Genomic DNA, 14549 nt, shown 5'->3' on the forward strand with positions numbered 1-14549 from the left:
GTCCGTCATTGATGGATGCTCGCTGGTATCGCCCAAAGTGGAATAGTTTAACCTGGAGAGTTCTTCAGAGCTGAAACGAAAAATACAGAAGTGTTTGCTGTAAGAATGATACATGTATTGTGGAGATGTAAGTTTCACTGGTGAATTAGTGAGCATTAGCTTACGATTTCGAAGGATAAACGAGCACGGCTAGGCTATTTCTATCGTCTAACTACAGCTTCAGCCATTGATCCGTCTCCACAGATTCGAACACCCCAAACCCTACCACTCTGCCCAGACGAGCTAGCTGAGCCTTGAACCATGTTTTCTGCTTAGAACCAACATATTCAAGCCCCGACGCAATGGTTAGCGGCCATATGACCAAAGAAGCGCCGGTGGGCTTGACTTCGGCCTTTAGGTTCAGCCTGACACATGAACGAGGAGAGGATGATGAATGCGTGTCGCCGATTACTCTGACTCTCTGAAGAGCAAAGGGTACAGTCGCTGCCAGATCTTCAGATACAGACTGCATCTCGGAAAGAAGCTTTTGCTCCAGGGATAGATTATTTGGATTATGGAGGGCGAGGACTCTCAGCCGGGTACTTGTGACAAGTATTTTTGTGGCATTATACTGACTCCAAAGAGCGGCATATGTTGGACTGGGATAGCTGTGTATAATTGGGGAATAGAAATTTGCGGACGGCCAGGATGGAAGGTCCACGTTTGATAGGGTGTGTTGTTGAGATTGGCGCCATGCATCTGGGATGTGGGAGAGGCAGGTTTCTAACTCTAGATCGAGGGTGTGTGATTCATTATCGATTTGCTCCAGTTTCAACATTGACTCGTGTTGTGGAGTTGTACCCCGAGCAGTGATTTCGTCGGCGAGTGCGAACAACCGATGGCGGATGTTGGCGAGACTTATGATAACTCGGTCGTATTCAAGTTCGAGGCCGTGCTCACCGAAGAATGCGCCATCATGGATCCAATGTGGTAGTGCTATATTTCGCAGGAGGGCTGATCTGACCACCCCCCGTCTGGTATGCTTAATAACGTCCGTTGCGGGCCGATCGCGACTGAAACGGTCGTTCCACACCTTTAAGATTGCCAACGCTCCATCGTGATGTGAGAAGCTCGGCGAGGCGTGTACCAGCGGGGTCTTAGTCTCTGGGCGGTATATCGAGTCCTCATAGCGACCCATGAAGAAGACCGCGAGTAGACACGGGTCAATATTATCTGGTGTCAGGTAATGAATCACAGTTTGAGCGACCTGCAGAAGTCGATGATACGTGGCAGACGCTACTACAGTTGCATGCGGGTAATTTTGGGTCCTCGAAAATAGTGCTAGAGCCAGAGAGGACACCGCCAGATCTAGGATTGAACACCACGGCATTGATGGAAGCACGGGGAGACATCCTCTAGTGACATCTTTGACAATATCGGGAACATTATGGGGAGCCTGCAGATAATTGTGCATATAGTATGCAATTGCGTATGTTTTAATATCGGCGGGCTTGTATGACACGGTTCGATTCATTTTCATTGAACGAGGCCCTCTAGGGCGCTTCTTCTCACGGCTTGCGTAGGCATTCTCGGTATGCCAGACTTGTTGATCCCGCATGCCATAGCATGTTCGCCGGGACTTTATGCATCGTTGACAGATTGGCTGCGTCTTATCACACTGTAGAGCGTATCAGCGGGGGCCCTTGGTAATGTCGGCGCATGGCTGCCAGTAGTATGTATTGTACCTTGATTCGTCGATCCCTACATGTTTGGCATCCGCCACCGGGAAATGGCATTGTTCTGAGATGTTGCTGGTTTGGATCGGGAAGAGCTACAATACCCAAGTGCTAACTTGTGACAACCCTGTAATTCAAGTTCAAGAAATGCTCGATACTCTCTGACAACATTAGTAAGTAAGATAAAGTGTCGTCTACTTAGGATTGCCCTAACTGGATGTACTTCTGCTCGCGGGTTTCGCCCGATACGGTTTAGCCGAAGGATGACTGCTTATAAATGTCGGTCTGTGTCGGGGTTCGGCAGACCCTAACACCGACATTTAGATACACGTATTTTATTTTTATTTTTATTTTTATTTTATTTATTTATTTAGTTTTTTAATAGAAAGGCAAAACACAGATTTGTCAGGTCTATTTACATGGATGGCGCCCCCAGAATGATTCACTACCTCACATCCCTCCCCAACAACGGTTCAATAACGCCGTGTTATCCTCTCTAATATTCGTGGACCGTGGCTCCATCGATACGGAGGACTGCGGCGGAGCGATGGAGCGCATAGTACAAACCCATGTAGCCATACAGCCCACATAAACTCTTGCAATAGCTGCTTTACCCTACTGCTTCTAAACCCTACTTTCGGAGAGCCCCAACAACAACAACCGCTGCGAGTACAACCAACGCCACATCGCCCTTGTAGTCTTTCCCTGCCAGTACCTGCATAGCCAGTCCCATGATGAAAAACATAAGGCTAACAGCCGCAGCCGCGTATCGAGAGGCCTTGTTCCCGAATAGTAACGTGACTCCAAAAATTGTGTCAATAACTGGCGTAATCATTGCGAGAGTAGAACCGTCATCCGGTGCATGATACTCCTGGAATGCGTACCATCCCGGAGTATACGCGCCATGCGTGAATCGAGAGAAGGCACCAAGCAGCACGACGAAAGAGAGAAGGTATCTGGAGAGGGTTGGGAGTCGTGACAACATTGTGGTCAGATGAGGCATCGAAGCAGTGAGTTTTTTTGCTGATTCACTTGCGTCAAAGTAGAAGCTCAATGTGAAGGTAGGGGAATAATTTGGGGCTGAGTGTATCGCCCTCGAGAAGTGAGGCTTTTCTTTCTGACAACCTCACTGAAGTTGGAGGCGTGGGTTTCGCCCCCACGATGACACGCTATCAGTGTCCAAAGAGCGCACGTGACATAAGATGATGTTCGTCTGTATTTGTATTTGAAAATGAACAGTACTTCATGGCTTCGCTCGCTCACTGTTGAAACTATGGGGTGTGGCTATTTAGCACCATCATGGGTGCTCCCGATGAGATAGGGTTCAACCGCCTCGGATCTCCGATTTTAAGCTTTCAAGTTCCGGACTCTGGGCTTCATTCCGCACCAGTCGGAAAGGAAGGACGGGAGGGACAAACAATTCATAGTGCTGATGTCATTGTGAAGTTAAAACTATTCTCCATCATCTAATGTCGTCTCACCTCGCTGGGTAAGGACTGGGAGAGAGTCAGAACGAGTTTCCTAAGAAGCAACTGGAACAATACAAGATGATGCGTTGGCGGTCCCTTTTATCTCTCGTACGAGAGGCATGCTATCCTTGTAGTATCTGAATTGCATGCGCCGGAAGCTAATGTCTGAATAGCGTCATGGTCCATTCACAAAACATGTGCGCCAGTTCAGCCTCTTAGAACACCACTCGCATCAGCTTTTGAAACAGGTAAGGCAGGTCGCCTTCATAGTAGTATGAAGTTATTGAGACCCCTGCTAGTTCCAGATTCCCGTCCCCAATGGGTTTGTAGTCAAGAGTCCTGAAGCAGCTCGAGATGTTGTATACAACATTGGTGAGTTCCTGATGGGGAGGTGATGTTTTGAGCATGGGGATGAACACCTGAGCCATTCGTCAATGCTAAGACAACATCAGGGGCTCCGTCAGTCATGAAGGCTCAAATACTCGCGGGTGGGCGAGGTAAGGGCAAGTATAGCAGCGACGGAAAGGGTGGCGTTCGCATTGTGGACTCGTGGGTTCCTACCAACCAGGGGTACTATTACCAGCTCTGACCAACGGCAGACCGGACGAGGCTTTTGACAATGCATCCAAAATGATCGGCTACTCTCTCGTCACGAAGCAAACCCCATCCGGCGGCCTTCCCGTAAACAAGCTATACATTTATAAATCGGTCGATATTGCGCAGGAGTTCTACGTAGCGATTACCTTCGATCGCGAACGGTACATGCCTGTTCTCCTCATGTCTGATGATGGAGGTGTGAACATTGAGTCGAACGTGAATCAGCTCCAGCGTTTCTGGTTCAATCTTTCTACCGGAATCACTCCTGAGATTGCGGCTTATATTGAAGCACAGTTTGGGTTTTCCGACAACGAAATGGGCGTCGTCACACACATCTTGCGTCAGCTCGTAAAGCTGTTCCGAGAAAAAGACGCCACACTCCTTGAACTGAACCCCTTCGTGCGTACAACGGAAGGGTCCTTGATATGTCTAGATGCGAAGTTTAACTTTGATGACTCCGCCCGGTTTCGACAGCCTGAACTGGTTAGTCTCGAGGAACACTTGCCGGAGGAGAAAGACGAATATGAAGCTTCGCAACTGGGTCTGTCCTACGTTCGTCTTGACGGTGATATTGGTGTTATTGTCAACGGTGCTGGTTTAGCCATGGCAACCAATGACTTAGTCACCTTGTACGGTGGGGACTGTGCGAACTTCTTGGATATCGGTGGAGGTGCAACAAAGGAAACATTGTCAAAAGCCTTTTCGATTCTGCAGGGTGATACCCGCACAAAGGCACTGTTCATCAATATTTATGGCGGTGAGTATTTACCGGCTTAGAAGGTTTCTAGCTAATCAGAGCTAATACTAGGGATTGTTCGCTGTGATATGATTGCCGAGTCAATCCTGGCCGCTTCTGCTGCCATGGGCGGGTTCAGGATTCCAGTTGTGGTTCGGTTACAAGGTACAAACTATGAGAAAGGCTTTGAATTGGGAAGTACAACTTCTCCTATCTCCATTTGCCAATGACTAATACGATGTATAGATTCAAACATCTGGTCTAGACAATATACTCTTCGAGGCTGATTTCGATGCAGCAGCTAAAAAGATCGTCGAGCTTACAAAGAATTCGTGATGATTAATGGATATTATAAAGTCTCTTGGGGATACATCACTGCGCTCAAGGGTTGACATCGGTGTGAGGATATGCAGAATAGGATGTGTGTATCGGTCACACCTAGTCATGCAGCAGCAGGCAGGCTAGGTGAATGTTTAATATATGCAGGGACTCGCCTCCCAGAAAGGTCATCTACATAAAGAGTGAGCCTGAGCGCTCATCTGTTACCGCGGATCAATCAGATCTCACTGGATTGCATTGGATGCAGAAGGGCTTATATTAATTCATTGATTCTCCTTTCCTTTTGGTGAAATCTGCACCTGCAACCATCATTATACGTCAGCTAGGAGGGTATTACCATCCCTATACCAATCTAGAACATCGTGAAGAACAAAAACTCAATCAAGAAATTGGACTTTGCCAACCAATTCCCACAATCCTCTTTGGACTTGAGGCCATTACCATTCCCTCCCTTCATCCGGTTTGAATAAAAGCTCGCCATTGATGTTGAAAATATGCTCATCCAGATAGCAATGATCTGATACATAATCCCCCGAACTATTTAGAAGATCGCCATGAAGTACGGGCAGTCGAGACGGCCCTTCTCTCGAAATCTCAAGATTACGACTCGTTTGCGTAACGTTCTTTCCACCCCAAACGAAATGCCCTAGTGAAGATGGAGATTACCATGCGCGCCTGGAATCCCGTTAGAAAGACAGAACGGGAGACCTTACCGTTGTCATTACCAAGGAAGTCATCGAGGTAGATGTCGCTGGTTAGACCCGATCCTTCTTCGTTATTGCATATAGCGACTAGGGAAGTTCTCCTCCGTCCATGCTCGGGGGTTAGGTGAATGTCACAGGCAGTTTGGTGGAAAGACATTGTGAAAGTGTAAGAGATAGGATTCCTTTGACTGAACGTATGTTACATTGGATGGAATTCCATAGTAGAGTTTAATGTTAAGCAGGCGCTTTGGGTGTGCGTATGAGAGCCAATTATATAGTTGGATCGTGGCCACGCGATTAAGTTAAGATTGCATAATCATGATGTAGCGGAGTCATGTTCTTCCAGTACCAATACCCTTGTCATGGGAAATAGACGTCTGGCTAAGTTTCCTTTTGTTCCCTATTGAACAGAGTGTCAGAGGACTTGTAGTAGCCAGTTTACCAGAGTTCATGGGGTCATATGACATGACAACGCCCAAGACCATGTTTCGCCTCTTTAGTCAGCTGGTAAGGACTTTCATTGTATTATATGTATACAAGGCCTTGCGTAGTTGACCCTGTTAAATGCAGTTCCTGCACGATCGTATGCTGTCGGGGGGATATGCGCTTCTGTGACTTAAACTTGGAAAGTTTTGAAACCCAAGAAAAGGATTCCATGATCTGTTAGAAGTATATACAGGTACTACAGTGACTATGTACAAGAAGGAAGAGGAGACAAGCAGGACGGTTCAGGGGTTTCTTGGTGCCCAAGGCCAATATTTATACATGGCGAGTGAACAGCCTCTGAGGTTAAACGGGCGGCGGATGGTCGGCATTCTCGTTCATAGCCACCAATTGGTAATCGTTGGAGCGAGAGCGATATAGCTTCAAAAGTCTGCAATAGCAATAGCATCGATACAGACCGGCAAGCAGCCCACCGACACTTACTACCATGGCAAAGCCCAGAATCCAATTGTGCAGATCAAAAAACTTGTCGAAACTCGACACTTGTTCTTTCTGGAGCACCGCGGTGACACCCAGGACATTCCCCTCAACGTCTAGAGCTGCCAGCCGGAATAAAGGACCAAGATCCTCTGGAATATCGATTTCCGTCTCAAACCCGGTCCTTTTAAACTGCGCCACGACCCCAAACGAGGACTCGGTTAAATCGTCGGAATCCCACACCTCTAACCGCCATGATTTAACTTCCGTTGCACCGTTCCAGCTCACGTACACTTTATCGCCGTCGACCTCAGCGTCAGGAGTCGTCTGAGGGTGTCCCACCCAGTCACCCTTGAAGACACGGTAGGAGACAACCCGCCCAAAGGTGAAGAAGGCCGATGCGCCGAAATGGACATTGCACAGCAACTGTCCATCGGTGCTAAATTCGCTATAGGCGGCACTGTGACCCCAACCAACTAGAACCCGGCCGGTATCATCCACCATCTGTACGTTGCCTTGCGATACAGACTTCATCTGTTGAGGATGGTAGTAAGCAGCCAGTAATCTCGCCTGGCGGGCGGGAATGTCTAAGTGAATAGCCATGCCGCGACTCTCATTGTCTGGATCATTGCTGGAGTGGGAGGCGTTGTCAAACAGTGTTAAGGTGCTGTTCGCGTGCCACCGCGCATCATGTTGCCAGGCGAAATTCGTTGCTTCGCCATCGGAGAGATCGGTGAAATCATTCATTTTGCCCCCGAGTGTCCATAGTAAAGATCCCGTCTTGGAGTCAATGCAGCTGACCGAGTGCGTGTGGCGGGAAGACACAAGGTAATTTCCTTGGTCATCTTTCTCGACGCTGTTGATGTGAAAGTAGTCAAAGGCCGACGCACGATCTTTTCCAGCCTCACCCAGCGGCTCGTACGAGCTATCGACGGGGTAGTGTTTGGAAGCGCGCCACTCGAATAGCAATGCACCAGTCTCGATGTCGATCTCCTGGAAGACGCCATCAAATATCCAACCTAGTTCTGGACCTCCGACTGGTGTTAGGTCCACTGGCAAGGGGTCGTAGATTGTCACCAGGGCTGTTCCCTCGGTGGTTATTGTGAACTCGTGCAGGTCACCCCCATAGTTGCCGACGGGATTAATCACGTATCGTTGGGTGTAGGAAGAATCAAGCTGGTGATGGTCAGTCAAGCACGTATTCTCCTTGCTCAGATACGACGTACCATATACCACGATCCATAGCCGCGAGTCTCGACCTCGCGACCTTCCCAGTAGGTCAAGTAGTCTTCACCCTTATATCGCTGGACTTTGAAATCCTGGGTGGTTTCCCAGTTATACTTCATCCAAACTAAGTTGCCCTGAGCATCGAGAATCATAGGACCTGCTTGGGGCACCGAATCACCGCGCGGCGCAAGAAATGTGTATCGCGGGTCACATCCTGACTCTGATGCCGTGATTTCGACAATTGGCGATTCGTAGTCGAAGGAAACGTAACCAGTTGAAGGACCAAACCCATACAGACCTAGGTCATATTGGCTCAAGTCCGTGCGAAAGCGAAATCGTGAAATTTGCGGTACCGCGAAGACGTAAAATAGATAGAAAAGACTGATGACCACGCCGACCGTAGCGACATGGCGGCCGGTGACGAGCCTCAACGGCGAGCGACGGGCATTCTTCGAAGGCCAAGTCCAAGAGGACATTGGGACATGACGGACAAGGCGCAAAGTGTCCGGGATAATAGGGAAAGGGATAACGGACTGGGGTCGTGGGGAGGTATATTAACCCCCCTCCCAAAGGCGTGCGTCCATGCTTCAGATTCAGGTACGTACGCAATCGTAATCGTATCGGGGCCCCTGTTCAGCACTCAGGAGGGACAGTTTCTCAAACGCAAGACCCAGATAAAAATTGCCAAGATGCCCCGTTCACGCACCATACAACGTGGTTTCATGTTCCGAATCCATTGCGGCGGAGTTAGAGCAGAGTGGTACACCAGAAGAGGGAATATAATTCGACCATCGTGCCATTCTCCGGGCTTTGCCAAGATAGCCCGCAGTGGGTCGTTGGATAGACGAGCTCTTGGGAGACTGTCGGTCATGAGTGGTCTGCTGAAGATTTAGCCATCTTGGCACGTTTTCTTCCCCACCGTGAATGCGTATGGGTGCCGATTGCCGGTAATTGCTCGGTTGATGGAATCACCTTGACTGGTGGTTGCGAGCGGTGGCGTGCTTTTAGGGCTGGGAGCAACAGCAAGCCGATGAAATAACGGACACTACGCGTATCAGTGGCTGAGCACCGCTGGATAATCATTGATGATGGGGTCGTCTGGACATGTACTACTTCGTGATATCAACGACGCCGCGTGGATATTGTCATCACTTAATCTGCAGAGTTTATGAACGATACCGGCCACTGAGACTCAACCCTGCCCTTCTTCTCTGTGGGGCCTTGTCAATCTAGCGTCATACTACTGTGGAGAGTGGAAGTCTCTTCGCTCAGTCAGGAGAGAAATGCATGCTAGAATCAGGCTGGCAGGGAGAAAAAAAATAAAAATAAAATAAAAAATACACACTTCAATACCCAATCCAAATAACAGTCACTACGGACTGTGGAGTTTTCCTAATTTTCTCCGTCCACGCATTCTGGAAGTTTCAATAGCTCAATTGATCGGCGCAATAACGCCCCCTGCTCCACTCTTACCACCGAACTAACCATTACTCGGCAATTAGTTCTAGATCAGGTTTCCATTCCTCTGAGGTAATTTTCTATACCCAACCAAGGAATCCATGGCAATTGAACGATATATCTCGCGGCTTTCTTGTCGGGGGGTCGCATTGGACACTTCGTCCACTATTGTTGGTAATGGAATCAATGCGCGGCTTGGCACCTTAAGAATGAATCACTTGGCAAGGATTAATGGACTTGGTTCGTCCTCGGTTAGCATTTTCACCCCTTGCCAAGCCGGCGTTGTACATGTCTGCTCTGTCAATGCAGTCTGAAGTCTGACTGCGTGTGCGACTGAGTTGCAGATAACTCAATTTCTGAGCCACCCGATCTCTAACCAATCACCATCCATGGGTTAAAGAGATTAATACGTCATATGTATATACAATTCACTGACAGTTGGAAATAGATTGTGGCTGTGCATTCAACATTGTTGCCTATTGCTTGCGATAGGTCTTCGGATGCGTGTGCCGTGCGCTTGAGATGATATGAACTTTTATGCACTCCATGTTTCGACATCTAACTACATTTACCTTTAATGACCATGATCGGTTGATTTGACTAACCCCGCCTCAGTATCCTTGTACGTTGCCTTTGTTCTGGCCAGGCCTGGCCAGGCTCAAACTTCTTGGGGTTCCTAGAAAAGTGTTGTCGGATATGGCGCGTAAGGCCAAAATTATGTAGGGTCTGTGTACCGTAAATGAAGAAAGTCTATGTGGTTTGGATTCCAAGGAAGGCCCTTAAGTTTCTATGGGCTTTAGACTGCTTAATAAACGATCTTTTTGTCATGCGTCTCTTCGCCCATCCATTGGGAAACATGAAAAAATATCACCCAAAGGCTAAGCCCTTACGGCGATTATGGGCAATGACATAGTTCAAGTTTTGACTGACTTTTACAACTGGATGAAAGCAGACGTGCTTGTACCCTATATGCTATGCAAAACCCTAGCAGTATCTTCCTTGATAGATCATTGAAGCTAACACTTCCGATATATATGGTCAATGGATATATTACGCAATTTACTCCGTATATATACTACTTCTCCGCAATCAGAGCTAATGTAGATAGAATTCTATAAATCGTGAAAGAACTACTCATCAGCTATTTGTTTCTCCATGAGGCGCAATAAAGCCCCCTGAACATCCTCCCTTCCCATGAATACTTCCACCATCCTCACTGCTGTTCCATCTTGTATCCTCTTATCTCTCAAAACAACATCCAACTCACCCCATGTCCGGGCAGAAAAGTAACTCTGCATGGCATGCCTATTATCCGCACCGAAGAAGCTCAGAGCATGAGCATGTCTCCAAGTAGCAATATCATTATACAACTGTTTCCTCCCATGAATAGCCCGCTCGATGGTATAGCCTTCATTATTAATGACGATGATGATAACATTCAAGTTTTCCCTAATCATCGTACTGATCTCCTGAACCGTCATCTGCAGGCTTCCATCCCCGATGAAAAGGATGACGCGGGAACCTGGATTGTTTGCGCGTTCTCTTTGGGCTAACGCGGCTCCCAAAGTTGCAGGTAACATGTACCCGATTGATAGCCAGGTGGCAGGGCCAAGAAGACGAGTGTTCTCCGGTAGGATCATATTGCGGGCTCCGTGTGCTGCAGTGCCTGTTTCTGTGAGGACAAGGTCACCGTCACGAATAATTGCGTTCGTAGTCTTGTAGAAGTCCTTCTGGGTGATTGGATCAGACGGATTAAGTTGGCCTGCTTCTTTAGTTAATTTAGCAGGCCCAGTTACTCTGGGGATTCTACTGGTGTCGATCCCTTCTAGTATTTGAGGGAGGATGTTGCTAGGATGCGTATCTCGGTAGATATCATTGTCGATTTGGACGTATGTATTCGAAAACGTAATAGTCACGGCTGGATTGGGAATGGTCGTGAAGTTCTGGCTGTTGGTGTCGCTATAGTGGGGGCCCATGTTGATGATTAGATCTGCTGAGTCAAAATATTTCTTCCATTGCGGATCACCGAGCGACCCAGCATAAACCCCGTACACATTCGGTAGTTGTTCGTTCACTAGGCTCTTGCCAAAGATGGTGGTCCACGTGGGCCAGCCAGTTGTCTTTACCAGTCTATCAATGTCACCCAGTACATTCATAGGTCTGCTTTCCCCATCTACCAGTATCAATGGTCGCTTGGCAGTGTATATTCGCTCCAGGATGCGACTCAATACAACTGTTTTATGTCCAGTGGCTGGGGCCGGGGGGAGGCAGATCATCGATGTGAGGTTCGACGCGTCCACCTGAACATCAACCATGTCGTCTGGCACTTCTAGGTAAACAGGCCGACTGTGAATTATCGCCTCCCTGAGAACCCAGTCGACTTGATCGGGTACTAGCCGGGGGTCTTTCAGGTCCACTTGTGCCACTGTTACATGGGAGGCCATGTCTGCAAATCGTCGGAACTCTCCATCTGCGAGGGTGTGATGCACCAAGGCTCGTGCCTCTTGCGTTGTCCGTGCAGGCGTGCCCACAATGTGAATGATCGGTGCTTTCTCGGTATAAGCACCGGCAATGCCGTTGATCGCAGAGAGCTCCCCGACACCGAATGTGGTTATCAGAGCCGAGAGGCCATTTATCCGGGCATATCCATCAGCAGCATAAGCCGCATTGAGCTCATTGCAGGTGCCCACCCAGGCTAAGCCAGATGGTTCGACGAAATCAAGTAAGTGGAGGTTGTAGTCGCCTGGGACGCCAAAGATAGATCGGATGCCCAGTTGGCGCAAGCGAGTAAAGAGATAATCGGCTAATTTGACTGACATAACGAATAGATGACTCAATATTTACCAGTGCATTGTATACTAGTATCGTGAACTTTGCGTAAGATCGGTGGTTTATATGATTGTAGGGTTATGCTCGGAGAAAGTAGCAACCAATTCGCCGACACTCCGATCCGATTACGCCGCAACAGGAAAATGTCAACTTTCTCCCGTTATCAACGCCCAAGCCAACATCTTATCGAGGACCGACAGCAGCAATGACGCCGAGACTAGCAGCATGTGAAGCATGCAGAAAGTCAAAGCTGGCGTGCGACCACAAACGGCCGGCGTGTACTCGCTGCCGTAATGCCAATCGAATTGGTATGTGCGTTTATCGGGACGCACCGTTCAAGCGGAAAAGAGTGCAGGTGTCCTCTCCGTCGGGTGTGGAACTTGCGGAAAGGTGAGTCCGCTTCCTGCTCGTTGTTCAGTATGTCCCTTTGATGAATAAACCGAAGTAGCCCTCGTTCTCCAGACCAGCCGCCTGCATCGCCGAGTCTGAGGCGGCACCCATACCCCAACCCTGGGTATCTGGGGCTTTCGAGTCATGTATCTATATTCAATCATATCGCACCGGATGGAGACAGCGGTGCTGATATTTCAACGGCTACGATGCCGGGCTACTCATCTGAGAGCTATGAGTTGACACAACGGGGTGCCGACGCTCTAAGCCAATTTCTCAGCACATATCCCCTGAAGGCCACCATAAGCTTCGTTAATTTCTGGCTAGCCACAGGTATCAACCTGGCCTTGGCCGGGCCGTTTGTGGAGCAATGTGCTGAGAGCATGAACAACTTGCTACCCCTAGTGGCAAATAAAGATGGGCACTTGGTATACGCACGACAATTGCTGCAGAACTCAGCGAAGCCACTTCAGTTCAACCACACATCCGACCTTGCTAGTTTCTCGGCCCAGTTCTTCAATGAAAACGCAAGATGGGAAACAGTTGGCATTTTCTTTGCTGCAGTTAGCCGAGCAACCATTGATGTGCCGTATTTTCCCTCTTTGTATCTATCTGAACAGCAGAAATATGCACTGCGAAGATCTGCCACCAAGCTCAGTGACTATGCCTTGGAAATATCTCTTTCTCTTGACTGTCTCAACGACTTACAACTTATCTTCCAGTACGAGAATTTTATTGTTCATTCAAATGTCGATGGGGACCAGAGTACGTAAGCCTATACCTCCATGTGACTTGGCCTGGTACTAACTGGACAGGTTACCATTCCTGGAGAAGACTTGGAGATGCAATAGCTTCTACATTTGCCTTAGGGTACCACGAAAATATCGAAAACAAACCAGATCTTCCACCATTCTTAGTTGAACTTCGCAAACTGGCCTCTGCTCGGCTTTACTCGGCAGACAAGAACATAGCCATTTTCCTCGGGCGCCCACCCCGAATGAGTAAGCGATTTTGCCATTTCCAGCTTTCTTCAAGCTGGACTGGATTCGATAGTGACAGCCCCGAGCATATCACGGCAGCTCTTGGAGGGCTGCAAGATGCAAAGGCGAGCTATAAAGCTGAGACACGTTGGTCTGCGTTGTGTGCGTCGCTCAAGGAAGAGATTATGGAAATGTTTTGCGACAATAGAAAGGACACGTTCATTGAGAGGGCCAGGTATGTTCTAACCGACGTTGAAACGAACGTGGCTAACGACGGCAGTGTACTCCAAGAGAAAGCAGAGGCGTATTGGGAGGCACTCCCGCCCCACTTTCGACTAGAAGGAAGCTTGAAGCAATGCACTCAGAATCCGTTCGAGAGGGATTTCGTGGTGGCTGTACGACTAAACCACCTACATGTGTTGTTCTTATTGCGTCTTCTCCTCTTGAACACACCGGCTGAACCAGATATGCCCATAACAGAGGTGGCGCAACAAATGATGTCCCTAGTTGTAGAAGGCATCTTACTCCGAGATCAGCTTGTGAACTCAGGGACTGCACTTGTTTGGAGAGTACGCGCATCCTATTCCTCACGAGGAACTAACACTAACCGTAACCAGGTTGCATATTACGGCCTCCCAGCAGCTGGAATTATTCTTCTAGCCATGTTGCGACAGCAAGATATTCCCAGTTCATCACAGATTTCTTGGACCCGAGCGGTACAGGACTTGACCGTCTTTGTAGCGGAAATCGAAGCAGGGTCGTTTATCAAATAAGGGGATCCGAATTATGCACTACTATCCAAAGCATCACAGACGATAAGGATGTTTATTGACACCATGCACCCTCAGGTTACTCATCGCCGTGTGGACGAGAGTTGGACTGGCTTTCTAAGCCAAGATCCGTGGGACTTCGAGTATTCCTTCTGGGAAAATCTGGCCGATCACCCATCATTAGACACCTTGCCTAGCCTGTGATATCTCATTCTTGGATTACATTATAGATAAGAGGTGAGACATCTTTCCCGCGCCAGGCGATGATGCGATCCACTCTATAATGGCCGTGTCCGTGGTTCCGATCACTCCGACTGTCCAGCCTTTCTCCGGTCCGAAGATGTGTGAATCCGACAACCCAATATATATAGATCGAAAATATGAACTCAAGCTCATGAGTCATCGATCAATCAT

General features: G+C 48.4%; 6 protein-coding genes across 6 annotated transcripts; 2 read left to right on the top strand and 4 right to left on the bottom strand.

Moving 5' to 3' along the window:
- Window positions 1-211: 211 nt before the first annotated feature.
- On the bottom strand, window positions 212-2700 carry BDV38DRAFT_272336 (Zn(II)2Cys6 transcription factor domain-containing protein; the record flags this gene model as incomplete). Its single annotated transcript, XM_032057470.1, has 2 exons — window positions 212-1657; window positions 2389-2700. 2 exons carry the CDS (start codon window positions 2698-2700, stop codon window positions 212-214), a joined length of 1758 nt encoding a protein of 585 aa, XP_031912121.1.
- A 997-nt stretch (window positions 2701-3697) lies between these two features.
- On the top strand, window positions 3698-4882 carry BDV38DRAFT_119012 (succinyl-CoA synthetase-like protein). The gene is made up of 3 exons (XM_032051093.1): window positions 3698-4538; window positions 4590-4715; window positions 4764-4882. The coding sequence occupies exons 1-3, from the start codon at window positions 3815-3817 to the stop codon at window positions 4802-4804; spliced, it is 891 nt and encodes a 296-aa protein (XP_031912122.1). The 5' UTR covers window positions 3698-3814; the 3' UTR covers window positions 4805-4882.
- Window positions 4883-5106: 224 nt separating this feature from the next.
- BDV38DRAFT_250532 (CVNH domain-containing protein) lies at window positions 5107-5816 on the bottom strand. Its single transcript, XM_032054961.1, has 2 exons — window positions 5570-5816; window positions 5107-5502 (listed from the first exon to the last, which is right to left on the bottom strand). Exons 1-2 carry the CDS (start codon window positions 5715-5717, stop codon window positions 5294-5296), a joined length of 357 nt encoding a protein of 118 aa, XP_031912123.1. The 5' UTR covers window positions 5718-5816; the 3' UTR covers window positions 5107-5293.
- A 465-nt stretch (window positions 5817-6281) lies between these two features.
- Window positions 6282-8574, bottom strand: BDV38DRAFT_250534 (arylsulfotransferase family protein). Its single transcript, XM_032054962.1, has 2 exons — window positions 7708-8574; window positions 6282-7657 (listed from the first exon to the last, which is right to left on the bottom strand). Exons 1-2 carry the CDS (start codon window positions 8182-8184, stop codon window positions 6350-6352), a joined length of 1785 nt encoding a protein of 594 aa, XP_031912124.1. The 5' UTR covers window positions 8185-8574; the 3' UTR covers window positions 6282-6349.
- A 1722-nt stretch (window positions 8575-10296) lies between these two features.
- On the bottom strand, window positions 10297-12043 carry BDV38DRAFT_294098 (alpha-keto acid decarboxylase family protein; the record flags this gene model as incomplete). Its single annotated transcript, XM_032062419.1, has 1 exon — window positions 10297-12043. Exon 1 carries the CDS (start codon window positions 11983-11985, stop codon window positions 10297-10299), a length of 1689 nt encoding a protein of 562 aa, XP_031912125.1. The 5' UTR covers window positions 11986-12043.
- Window positions 12044-12200: 157 nt separating this feature from the next.
- Window positions 12201-14339, top strand: BDV38DRAFT_294100 (uncharacterized protein; the record flags this gene model as incomplete). Its single annotated transcript, XM_032062420.1, has 6 exons — window positions 12201-12385; window positions 12444-13150; window positions 13201-13600; window positions 13646-13934; window positions 13983-14122; window positions 14186-14339. The coding sequence occupies 6 exons, from the start codon at window positions 12201-12203 to the stop codon at window positions 14337-14339; spliced, it is 1875 nt and encodes a 624-aa protein (XP_031912126.1).
- Between the last annotated feature and the right edge of the window lie 210 nt (window positions 14340-14549).

The sequence above is a fragment of the Aspergillus pseudotamarii genome (genome assembly GCF_009193445.1).
Source record: "Aspergillus pseudotamarii strain CBS 117625 unplaced genomic scaffold BDV38scaffold_37, whole genome shotgun sequence".
NCBI classification, from domain to species: domain Eukaryota; kingdom Fungi; phylum Ascomycota; class Eurotiomycetes; order Eurotiales; family Aspergillaceae; genus Aspergillus; species Aspergillus pseudotamarii.